Below are 12,943 nucleotides of genomic sequence, written 5' to 3'. Positions count from 1 at the left end.
AAGTTGCAATCATTTTAAAGGGCTTCATCAGACAAATAAAATACACATTCCTACCTGTAAAGTGCAACTCTGATCTGTTTCCACTTTACTTGTGATACAATCTGCTTTCCTTTTTAGTATGCTGTCCATCTCTGAATCTACACTGTATGTGTAGATTTCACTCCAGAAACACACTGGCATATTAAATATCCTTGTTAACATCAAGACTTTTTTTTTTTTTTTTTTGGTCTGGTTGTGGGGCCTGAACTTTGGGCCTGGGTACTGTTCCTCAGATCTTCAGCTCAAGGCTAGCTCTCTACCACTTGAGCCACAGTGCCACTTCTGGCTTTTTTCTTTTTGCTTATGTGGTGCTGAGGAATAGAACCTAGGGCCTCATGCATGCAAGGCAAGCACTCTACCACCGAGCCACCTTCCCAGCTCAACACCAAGATTTTTATGGACAGAAATGCTGTACGTAGCTGGCACAAGAATATTTAACTTAGGATATTTCCTAAAAAGAGTATTTCCTTTTCTTTCAGGAAAAAAATTTTCCCAACTATTTATAAGCCATCATGTTAGTTTTTTCAGAAATAAGTCAACTCTCACACTAAAAGATCTTGAGATAGATTTGAGCCCTTTTATTTTTTCTCATAACTTGGGAATAAAAAGTGCATTAAGGGTAACTGTGGCATTTTTTTTAATTAGTCTAATTTAACATTAATGAAGACCAGGGTTTTTGGCAACAAGCATTCTTTAATCTTCTAGTCTGAGCAAGGAGAAGTGTTTGGATCTACTCCTAACAAGTCATAATCGTCCACTGAGTACACTCTGTTCTTACAGAACCTTTGTCATGATAACATGAATTTGTTCCCACACAATACTAGAGAACACCGCACATCATTTGGATTTCTAAATTTTATCATTGCTTTTGCAAGATTTCATCCAGGAGAAACACCAGGCAAATGCAAAAATTGTACTCAGTTCCAAAGAATAGCTAAGGAGCCTGGAAATGCAAGTGTGTGTGCACGAACACATGCATACACACACAACACACACACACACACACACACACACACACACACACACACACATTTCTACTAGATATTTCCATCCTTCAGTGAACTAGGAACCACTAGGGTCTAGATAGCCTCGCAAGTTATAGAACTCTCCACCACATCAGGCAACACCCCTCTCACAAGAGCTCAGAGCCCAACCCTTCTGGCATTGCCTTCCCTTTTTTTCTTTGCCTATTATATTTTTCTTCTCTGTTCTTTCTTTCTCTTCTATTTCTTATTTCTCACTCTTCCTCGCTCACTTTACTTCCCGTTACACTCTTCCCACATATTGGGTGGTAGGTATGGGAAAATGGAAGTTTCCACACAGGTCACCAGAGGGTTTTTTTTTTAAAGATAAATTGGCTGGGCTGAGAAGGTGGCTCAGTGGTGGAGCGCTTGCCTTGCATGCATGAGGCCCTGGGTTCGATTCCCCAGCACCACATAAGCAAAAAGGAAAAAAGCTGGAAGTGGTGCTGTGGCTCAAGTGGTAGAGTGCTAGCCTTGAGCTGAAGAGCTGAGGGATAGCACCCAGGCCCAGAGTTCAGGCCCATGACTGGACCCCCCCTCCCCAAAACAAACAAACAAAAAGATAAAGTGGGATATTTCCTATAGTTTGTATGAGTTTCTTAACTATTTAGCATGTAAATCTGATCCTCCATTTTTATTATGTTTCTATGTATTCTCATGAGGTTTGTGAGTGCTAAGTTCAGTACTCCATTGTCCCACAGGCCCTGTTTACCACAAGTGATTGACCAGGGAAAAAGAGAGAAAGTGGCCTTACACAGCCTGACCCAAGACCACCAACACCCTGGATTGCCTTAGTCCAGCCCCAAGTTCCAATAAGTCAAGAGTGAAGGTCACTCCAGAGTGACCTTCCATCATCTAAGGCTGTTCATAATTATCATGCCAATTGCCAATTATTATGCCTTTGCCACCAAGTTCTTGGTGATTTGAAAACCAATACCCTGGTAAAGATGAACAAATTAATAGACTATTTTATCAATGGTTAATTTATTCTCTAAAAAGTCACTATTGAAAAGATTCAGGCGGACTTCAATATCTCATGGGAATGTGTCTATAATGATGTTAGTTGATGTGAGGAGGGCAAAGTTTACCAGTACACTAAAACCACTTTAGCAATTTGTTTTCCTCTGCTTACTCTTTCAGGAAGTGTCTGGACATCTCACTTTGGCACGTCAGAAGAGCTACAGAAATGTGTATCAAAGATGGGTAGGGCAATATATATATATATATATATATATGTATGTGTATATAAATGTATTCATATATGAAAATATTTTCCTATAAACATCATCAATGTGGTAAGAACCTTGGAACTTCCAAGGATGGTTTATGAAACCTCTGATGGCTGATAAAGGTTTAGGCTGTCCCCCTCGTTGACTCTCTCCACTCACAGGGTTTCCAGAACACTATGATAATAATAGTAGCTCCTGCCTTTGAACTAGGTTATGCTCAGCAGCCCTCTTTTTAGCCTGATATGGGTAAGATGGATATGAATGAGTAGAAAAGCCAAAATATTTAGAGGTAGCTAGGAATCATGGGAAGAAGGGTAGAAAGAAAGGGAGATGGAGAGGTGTAGGGTGGGGCATGGGTCTCAATCCGCTGCAACTCCTAAAGGAAGACTCATTGAAAAACAATCTCTAGGCTTTCAGTAGAGATTAATCATGATCCCATCACCACTAAAATGTTTGTTTCCTTATTTATTATTTTTGGCTTGTTTTTGCTCAAGGCTTGTGTTCTAGCACCTGAACCAAACCTCCACTCTCAACTTTTTGCTGCTTATTTGGAGATGAAGTCTGGGGGACTTTTCTGCCCAGGTTGGCTTTGAACCACAATCCTCAGATCTCAGCCTCAGATCACCAGTCTGGCTCTTTATTATTTTTATTCTGGGATGCAATTATGTATGTTTTCGGTTAGGAATACTTAGATGTAAAACACATGGTAGAGATGATCAGTTGTTCACAAAACTATTTAAAAAAAAATGGCAGGATTCTCACCAATGGTTTGAAGAAAGCATGTGGGTCGCTTGTGTGTCAGTAAGAAACCTGCCTTCCATGTGGTCTCCATGTTTTTTCTTTTCCCTTCAACACTGAGATGAAGATGCTGTAACCATGGAAGCCACATGTTGATGATGGCAGAGGCCTGTCCTGTCAGGCTGAAAGACCTCATGGAATCATTTACAAAGGACTGTTATAGGAGGAAGAAAGAACCTTATGTTCGTTAAGCTACTAGAGTGGAGGGAGAGGGATCTATTAGTTACTGCAGCTTAGCCTACCCTTATTAATATACTATGTGTTCCAAATCTTAACAATAGACATTTTCAACCGGGGGAAATGTTGTGCCTGTTCCTCCAGTACCAAGTGGGTATTTGGCAATATTTGGAGGCATTCTTGGTTGTCACACGTAGGAATGTTGGTGGATCTATAAGCTTTTCGTGGGTGCTGCTAAACATCCTATAGTGTATAAATGACTATCCTGCACAACCAAGAGCTGTCTGCTCTTGAACTGTCTGCTCCTGCCAATACCAAACTTTCCATTAGAACCTATGGGGACAGTGAAGCTTAGTGGGGTTCTGGTCTCAGCCCTTCCACCTGCCACCTATCTGACCAACTGTATCCTTGACATTCTCAAGCTAACATAGAAACTCTACCAGTTCCTCCATGTTGGGGCTGTGAGTTTAATGCCCTTACTGATACAAAGTGAGTATTCAAATATTAGTCGTCCCTGTTAGTTTTGAGTGTTTTTGGTGGAACTGAGTCAGATATCTAGAATGCATTAGACATGGTAACAATGAGGTTTGTGTACAGCAGATGGATCTATCAAAGGTGACAGGAATGCTTGTGAAGCATGACTCTGCCTAGCGTATTCGTGGAAGAAATCTGATCAATGTAGCCATTTTGAATGATTTTCCTAAGTTTAACTCAAGATCTGACTCTAAAGTTTGGGGCAAATAACCTTGGAACTGGCACCAGTCATTAGGACACATGAACTCTGGTGTATGGCCAATAGCTACTTCAGCCAGGCAGCTCTGCAAACCTCAGCTTGCTTTGCTGTTTGCTGATGCTGCCCACCCTGTTTGCTAGTCATTAATTAGCAATCAGTCAGAAGGTTATATCTACAGCATTCCAAATGGGCAGACCCATGAGGGATGGAAAGAAGTGAAATACAGCTCATTGCCCTTGTTCTCACATTAGATGGTGGCAAGAGAGGACACTCAACGTTGCTCCTCATCACTACTTCTTAGTCTGAACTGCTCTTGGTGATGGGCTTGAGGCCTGGTGGACAAGAGACATAGTAATGATGATGATGATGATGATAATAATGAGGGAAGATGAGAAAATGAATCATCAAAGTGAGATTCTACACCAAGGGATGAAATGAATAAGCAGAAAATGCTCTAACAGGTTTGTTTTTAAATTGTCGTAGATCTCAAATGGTTTAGGAAAGATCTTGGTTACCCATTGTATAAAAGCTCTCTGAGGACAAAATAAAACCTGAGTCAATGCTGGTGACTCATGCCTGTAATTCTAGCTACTCAGGAAGCTGACATCTGAGGATCGCAGTTTGAAGCTAGCTAGGGCAGAAAAGTCTGTGAGACTCTTATCTCTAATTAACCAGCAAAAATGTTTAAGTGAGGAGTGGCTCAAGTGGTAGGATGCCAATTTGGAGTGAAAAAGCTAAGAGATGCCACTCAAGCCCTGAGGTCAAGCTCCAGTATGGTCACAAAAACAAAAACAGGAAACAAACACAAAAAGTCCTTAGTCAAGTAAAAGTGCCCCAGTGCCACATAAAAGTACATTAAATTATGTCAAGTGAGTTCTTTATTAAATCCACCCACATAACAAGTCTTCACTAAAAACAATCTCTGCCAAGTCTTAACAGTCTAGCACACATTTCCGCCCCTCCTCAGTCTTCAAAAAAACTGTAGTCTAAATGAGCCTTGTAAAAAATGTCATCATGATAAACACTGTGTAAACTGGCTTAAGAGTATCAGTTGAGAACACTTACAAAGAAAGGGACAATAAAATCTGTGACAGTCTCCTCAACAGCCTTCTCCCTTGGGGTTCGACCTCTGTCCCCTGGGGAGGCGTGTAGAGTACCACGGCTGCCCCAGGAGATGCCCACACACAGCCACTCGCTAATGGCTCTTTCCATGCGCATCAATTCTGTCTCCCACAAGATCATAGGAGGCCAAGCATCTTCAGAAAACGCCTTCAAAGCCTAGAGGGAGGAGGGGGCCTCCTAGACCAAAGCCAGCTCACATTCCAAGGGTCCCAGTCACAGACGTCACAAACCTAGAGTGGCGCATCTCCACAGAGCCTGGGGCAGCTTGGTGTCCAAGCCCCAGTTTGGTGTCCTTTCATTCTGGGCAGACTGAGAGGAGGCCTGTCCCCCAGTGCGAGTGGGCTTTTTGTTCACACTAATAATATGAGCCCACCAACGCTCAGAGCAGCCTCTTCCTAAGCCATGGCCTCAGGAAGAGCAGCTTTGAGGGGCCTCATGTCCCACCCAGCCGCCTCCACCGCCCTCCTCCCTCCACAGGATCACTCAGGAAACAAAGGAGCTGGGGTGGAGGTGTCCGTCCCCTTTTTTTCCTTTTTGCTAGTAAGTCTTAGGGCTTGAACTCAGGGCCTGGGCACTGTCCCCGAGCTTCTTTCTTGCTTAAGCCTAGCACTCTATGATTTGAGCCACAGCAGCACTTCTGGCTTTTTTTCTCTTTATGAAGTACTGAGGAATCGAACCCAGGGTTTCATGCATGCTAGGCAAGCGCTCTACCACTGGGCCACATTCTCAGCTCTGGAGGTCACTCCGGAGGTCGTCATTTGAATCCAGGCTCAGTTAGAACTTTGAGCATGCTCAAGCTTTAACTGTTTAAATTCTGGACATCAAGACCACATCATGTCTTAGCTTTCTGACACATTTGTAAAGGTAAAAGTGTTTGGAAAGGACTCTATCTGGCATACAGTTTTAAAAAAGTATATGTTATATTTAATATTTTACCTATATTTTTATTCTGAATGGTGACATTATTTGTGTGTGTGTATGTGTGTGTACATGCACGCATGCTAATAGTAGGCTTTGCACTCTTGCTCAGTGTTGGTGCTCTACTACTTGAGCCACACCTCCACTTCCAGGTTTTGGTAATTAGAGATAAATGTCTCTGGGATTTGTTTGCCCAGGCTGGCTTTGAACTGCGATCCTCAGATCTTAGCTTCTTGAGTATATAGGATTACAGGCCTGAGCCTGCATTGTTTTTACAAGGGGGCTGATTGTGATGTTTTCTTAAAGCAAACAGTGCACTCCATCAGCCTTACTCTACCCTGTCCCTTATGCTGCACCTACTTCCTAAAACAATTGGAACAGGCTTCATCATTCTATTTTCTTTTCTTTTTCTTTTTTCTTTTTGGTGGTCATAGGGCTTGAACTTGGGGCTTAGGCACTGTTCTTGAGCTCTTTTGCTCAAGCCTAGCACTCTACCACTTTGAGCCACAGCCCCACTGCTGGTTTTCTAGAGGTTAATTGGAGATAAAAGTCTCATGGACTTTTCTGCCCGGCCTGGCTTTGAACTGCAATCCTCAGATCTCAGCCTCCTGAGTAGCTAGGATTACAGTCATGAGCCACCGGTGCCTGGCCATTCTATTTTCATATATGCATATAAATGTCTTCAACCATATTCTCTACCTACCCCCTCGTCCATCACCTGCTGATACAGGATGGTGGTATCATTTTTTTTATCTCAGAGTTCAAAGATGTCATTTTTTTGTTAGTGGGAATCGTAACTTACAATTACACAGCATTATATAACATTATGAACTATTTTAAACCTTCACTAAAAAGGTAATAGGGGCCATGAATTTTACCAAAGGCCCAATCTCACGAGGCTCTCAGACTCTTCCACAGATCATTTAGGAAGATTAAAGAAACCCACTCTGTGTAGGACAGACCTGGCCCAGTCAATGGAAGAACGATTAAACATGAGAGAGACCCTCATTTCCGCTCTCCAATCATGGGTTCCCACCTCACCAACAGAGTATCCTTGTCTGTTTTACATTTAACTTGCTTTCCTGTGAATCCTTTCACAGCTTTGCCTAGGAGGCTCTTTGGTAGAAAGATGGAAATAACAGCTTCATCATTCCTATGGGTATGAGCGACAGTCAGGGTCTTACCCACGCCCTCAAAGGTCAAGGGCCCAAAAATAAATAACCAGGATGTAGGATGAAGAAGTACTAGCTGGCACAGAACCAGCATGCAGGTGGGAGAGAGGCCCAGAAGGGTAGAATGAAGAGCAATCACAGCACAGAGCAAGAACCACAACACTTTTTTTTTTTTGGTTCCGGTCGTGGGGCCTGAACTCTGGGCCTGGGCGCTGTCCCTCAGCTCTTCAGCTCAAGGCTAGCACTCTACCACTTGAGCCACAACACTACTTCCGGCTTTTTGCTTATGTGGTGCTGAGGAATCGAACTCAGGGCCTCATGCTTGCAAGGCAAGTGCTCTACCACTGAGCCACCTTCCCAGCCCCAGGAACCATAACACTTTTAAATTTTTCCTAAAGCTTTACAAATTAATTCCTGAATCTCTAACTGGCAAGGATAAGAACGAAATCTAGATATTTTTGGTTACTTTAATACACTCTTGGCAAATGGGCAAGAAGGTAGGCAAACTTCCTCTGCATGTGTAGCGAACACTTGGGGGACCCTGTCTTTGGGGTTGGGGTGGGGAGTCAGAGGATTTTCTTTTGGAAAGAAGCTTCTCTGGTGTTTGGGACCATGTTGAACTTGTCGAATCATTGTTTCTATTAACGTCCTATAAATCAGTATGTATTATCAATGACATGGCACAAAAAATGTTACTATTCACATTCACAAATCTTTTCTTTTGCTTTTTGTTTTTTGTTGGTCTGAGGCTTGAACTCTGGGCCTGGGCTGTCCCTCAGCTCTTCAGCTCAAGGCTAGCACTCTACCACTTGAGCCACAGCGCCACTTCTGGTTTTCTGGTGGTTAATTGGAGATAAGAGTCTCATGGACTTTCCTGGCCAGGCTGACTTGAACCACAGTCCTCAGATCTCAGCCTTCAAAGTTGCTAGGATTACAGGTGTGAGCCACCAGTGCCCAGCCACATTCACAAATCTCTTTCTCCTTTCCCTTCCTTTTCTTTCCTTTCCCTTCCTTTCCCTTCCCTTCCTTTCTTTTTCTTTCTGTGTGTGTACTGGTCCTAGGGCTTGAATTCAGGCCATGTCTCTGAACTTTTGTGCATAAGACTAGTTCTGTACCACTTGACTACACCTCCCCTTTTGGATTTTTAGAGGTTAATGAGAGATAAGAGTCTCATGGATTTTCCTGCCTTGGATTGGCTTCAAACTGTGATCTTCAGATCTCAGCCTCCTGAGTAGCTAGGATAACAGGTGTGAGCCACTGGTATCTGGCTTACAAATCATTAAAGTCAAATCTAAACCTAAGCTGTGCAGATTGTGTATCTATATGGAGTATAAATAAATGTACCTCTTATAAGGGAACTTAATTAAATTGGCAGTACTACTGATTGATATCAGTTAACTGAGATTCAATAAAGCAGAGTGCATCAAGACAGAGGTTTGAACACAGAGCCTTGCATTTCTTAGGTAGATGCTCTACCTAGGAAATAATGTCAAAAGTAAAACTAAGTTTTTAAAGAAATACTCTTAATAGGTGATGCTGGTGGGAAAAGAACTGGTTACCCTTGATAAAGGAAAGGAAGTAAATAAATTAGTTCTAATTATTCTATTAAAGCATCTGTAGTTCCTTCTTTCCTTCTTCCTTCCCTCCCTCATCTCCCTCTTATCTTCTTCTTCTTCCTTCTTTCCTTCTTCCTTCCCTCCCTCATCTCCCTCTTATCTTCTTCTCCTTCTCCTTCTCCTTCTCCTTCCTCCTTCCTCCTCCTCCTCCTCCTCCTCCTTCTTCTTTCTTCTTCCTCTTCTTCTCCTTCTCCTTCTCCTTCTTCTTCTTGTCTTTGTTATTATTTTTTGGTGGGAATTAAATCCAGGGACTCACACATGCTAGGCAAGTGCTCTACTCATAAATTTTGATCTTGAGAAATCACACAACCAAAATAAATGAGGAAGAAGCTTGACTAATTCTTGGTTTGAAGAGATTCCAATGGTTTTTTTCTTTAAATTATACATAAAAATTGTATATATTTATTGGATTCTATGTGACGTTTCACACATAAATATACTGGATAGTGTTCAACATACAAAAAACCTTATCTCTGTCCTCAAACATTTACTTTTTTTTTTTTTTTTTTGGTCAGTCCTGGCGTTTGAACTCAGGCCCAGGGCTCTGTCCCTGAATTTTTGCTCAAAGCTAGCACTCTACTACTTAAGCCATAGCACAACTTCTGGCTTTTTTAGTGCTTAATTAGAGATAAGAATCTCACAGATTTTCCTGCCTGAGCTGACTTTGAAAGCTATCCTTAGTTCTCTGCCTCCTGAGTAGTTAGGATTACAGGTGTGAGCTACTGGCATCCAGCTACATTTACTAATTCTTTCTGGTGAAAAAAAAATTTTTAACTCTTTCTTCTAGATACTTGTAAAATACTATACAGTATCACTATGGTCAGATACCAAAATTTTCCAAGTGGGGCAGGTAACACACAGTATTCTGGTAACTTCTATAATGTTCTGATGGCCTCTGGAACAAAGGGGATCTACTTCTTACTTGGGTGCCTCCTCTACATTGGTGCTTTTCTTCTCCTACCACCCTCCCTCCTCTCTAATTAGGTTCCACTTCCAATTTTCAGTGAGTTCATTAGAAACCATTTAGTTGTCTTCAAAACAGCAATGTCAGAATTAACTGCTACCCCCCCCCCCCCCCCCCCCCCCGCCACACACACACACCTTTTTTTCCCCCTAACTAAATTTCTACTGGAGTGAGTTAGCTAATCTGAATATTTTGAGGAGAGACTTTAGGTAAAATGGTGTAAATAGTGCTCACTTTTAATTGGCCAATTTAGATGGGGCTGGTAAGGGTGAGGATTGTTATTTTGTGTTTATTAACTTCCTACTAGCTGCTGGGTACTTCTGTATGAACTTTCATGGACTACATAACTTAAGAATCTTGGAAAGCAGGTACCATTTCTTGATCTCATCTTACAGTTTCTGGGATGTGGCATAAACCTACAGTGCAAACAGGGGTCAGCAAACTAGGGCCCTTGGGTTTACAGAAAAGTCCACATTCATGCAGGGTTGGGAAGCATCCAGCTCTCAGGCCACATAAGGCTTGGGAAATCCTTTGTTATGTGACGGGGCAGAAATGTGGTGCTTCCACTGACTGTCCTGTCTGCCTGTACCGAGAATTTGGGATGGCCTAGAAATGATGTTATAATATCCAACGGCCCTTGATGGGAAAGAGGCCCTCCACCCTTGGCTACCTTTGAGCTCTCATGGTCAATCTGTGACCCAGAGGACTGTCCCTCCCCCCCCCCCCTGCCAAAGTCTAAACTCTTTACTCTCCCGCCCTGTTTGATCATTTAGACCCTTTTCCAATAGCACTTATATTGAACATTTCTTAGAACAAAAAGAAATAGCTGTACTTCTCTCAGCCCCTCCATTATCTTATTTTCACCCAAAGTGTGTTATCAACCAGCCTCACTGGTTGGAGGAGTGTGTTCATGGAATAGCAGTTCAGTAACTAGACATTGCTGTTTTTAGTAAGAAAAGCTTCTAAGAAAATAAGACAAAAATAGCAGACACCAAGGAGAGCTTTAATAACCCTAAGTTTTCTGAGAGGTTGTAAAATGTCTTGGCTACTTCACAGATATTTCTCTCTCTCTCCCTCTCTCTCTTGCTCTCAAGTACGAGTGACATCATTGTTGGATTTCTTTTCCGAACTAGTCTACTTTATTCTACATTTGGTACCACATATTGTTTTGGTTGAGCATCAATTGTCTTTTCTATTTTTACTGGGAAGTTACATCATGACTATTTTTAGGACATGGTGTCTGGTTCTGTCATTGGTGGAGGTCAACACAAGATCACACATTAGGATTTTTTTCCAAAGCTGTAAGAATGTATGTATTTAGTAGAGAATATGTGTTCATCAACAAAAATTCCACTAAAACACATTTTAGATTAAAAGTCTAAAATAGGCAATACTTACGAACAAATGAAAGAATTTTGTCTATTGCTAGGGAGCAAAACTAGTATATAGCTCTATAATACACATCTCTGCCTTTGAAACCTTTTCTTTTCTGGGGGACTTGAAACTAGGGTCTTGCTACCACTTGAAACAGGTCACCATTCCAAAACGTTGATATTCTTACTCATAAGCAAGTCTTAATTAACACTGGCACTCCACTGCTCATTCTTACTTTATGCTAAAAAAACCACCTACTTATAAATCAAAGTCAAATTAATAACTTAATTTTCAGACCTAAGCACATGAGCTAAAGTCAAGTCGCATAAAACAATTTGTGCGGGCTAGGAAGGTGGCTCAGTGGTAGAGCGCTTGACTTGCATGCATGAGGCCGTGGGTTCGATTCCTCAGCACCACATAAGCAGAAGAAAAAAAAAGCCGGAAGTAGCGCTGTGGCTCAAGTGGTAGAGTGCTAGCCTTGAGCTGAAGAGCTGAGGGACAGCGCCCAAGCCTAAAGTTCAGGCCCCACGACCGGACCTAAAACAATTTGCGCAAGCCTACTGTAATTACAACAGTTAATGAAAATCTTAGGTAAATGATTACTATAAGCGTGAAAAGAAAACAAATGCCCATATATTTTTTTTTCTTACCCAAACTCCATACAATAGAAGGTTGAACACATAACAGTAGCCCTGGGCTTATCTGTGCATTCAAGTCACCAGGAAACTTCACACAAAGCCACCCTAGAGGCCATGTCTCAGGCCAATAAACTCATTTTCTGGGGGGGTTGGCACCCAAGTTATAAGTAGTTTGGAAACCCCTAGTCACAAGAAAAGAGCTGTGGTTAAGCAAGAGCTAATGAGTTTGGTCTGATACACCTGGCATCTATTCACCGGGAAGCCAGGAAGTCTACCCCATGCTCACCAGCTCTGCCAGCTTCAAGATACTCTGGAGAGTGCTGTGTGGGATTTCTGCAACATACTGGGACATGTGCAAAATCAGAATCCTTGCTCCTGACAACTGATTTATTGGCGCAAATTGAAAGCGGTGAATTCGCTCAGGAAGCATGGGCCTAGGTGTCCCTTAAGCTACGATGTGTTCAAACACTGACTTTTCCTTCTGCCCCTTAGGAAATAATACAGATACTCATCAACCCAAAGGGCTTCACTTTGCTCTTTTTTTTTTTTTGTAAGGTGAGTTATACTTCTTAATAAACTTGTAAAAAAAAAAAAAAAAAACAACCAAGCAAACCAGCCAAAGCTTGCCTTACCTCCACAATGCTTTTTAAGTCTTGCACGTAAGTCCTTTCAGTGTCCAGAATTTCCCGCACAACTCTGTCTGCGTAGAGCAGCTTAGGACTGGTGGCCAAGTCTGTGGTTGTTTTGGGGGTCCCGGTGGCATCCCCCTTCCATGGGGTTCTGGGCTGCCTCTCATTGTCTCCATCCATGTTCTGGGGCCCAGTGGGGTTGTCCCTCAGCAGCTCACTGCTGGAAAATGGGCGGGCTGGAATCAGTTCCAGTTTGATAGCCCCTGCTTCCTTATCCTGGGGAAACAAGCCCAAGTGGCTATTTGAAACCAAAGTCATTCTGCTGCCAAAGGAACCATGGCTGTCCCGGGAAGAGGCCGAGGACGACGTGGAGCCGAAGCTGACCGGGCGATCGCTGTCAGAGAGCTCCATGGTCTTGGGTGCTGGGGAGCTTTCGGCTGTGAGCTTGGGCTCAGGATCTTCACTTACAGCTGATGGTACTTCCGGACGCAATCGGTGCCCATCTACAATGC

The 12,943-nt window shown here is 42.5% G+C and overlaps 1 protein-coding gene across 1 annotated transcript in view; it reads right to left on the bottom strand.

Annotated features, from left to right (window-relative positions):
• Plekhg1 (pleckstrin homology and RhoGEF domain containing G1) overlaps positions 1-12,943 on the bottom strand; it is a 137,226-nt gene that overhangs the window by 61,319 nt on the left and 62,964 nt on the right. The window contains exon 2 of the mRNA XM_042672896.1: positions 12,435-12,934. Within this exon, the coding sequence (XP_042528830.1) occupies positions 12,435-12,842 (408 nt within the window). The 5' untranslated portion in view covers positions 12,843-12,934. The remainder of the gene's footprint in view (positions 1-12,434; positions 12,935-12,943) is intronic.

The sequence above is a fragment of the Dipodomys spectabilis genome, unplaced genomic scaffold (genome assembly GCF_019054845.1).
Source record: "Dipodomys spectabilis isolate Male_0828 unplaced genomic scaffold, ASM1905484v1 ptg000001l, whole genome shotgun sequence".
In the NCBI taxonomy this organism is placed as follows: Eukaryota; Metazoa; Chordata; class Mammalia; order Rodentia; family Heteromyidae; genus Dipodomys; species Dipodomys spectabilis.
This window is presented reverse-complemented; position numbering and strand designations above follow the sequence as displayed.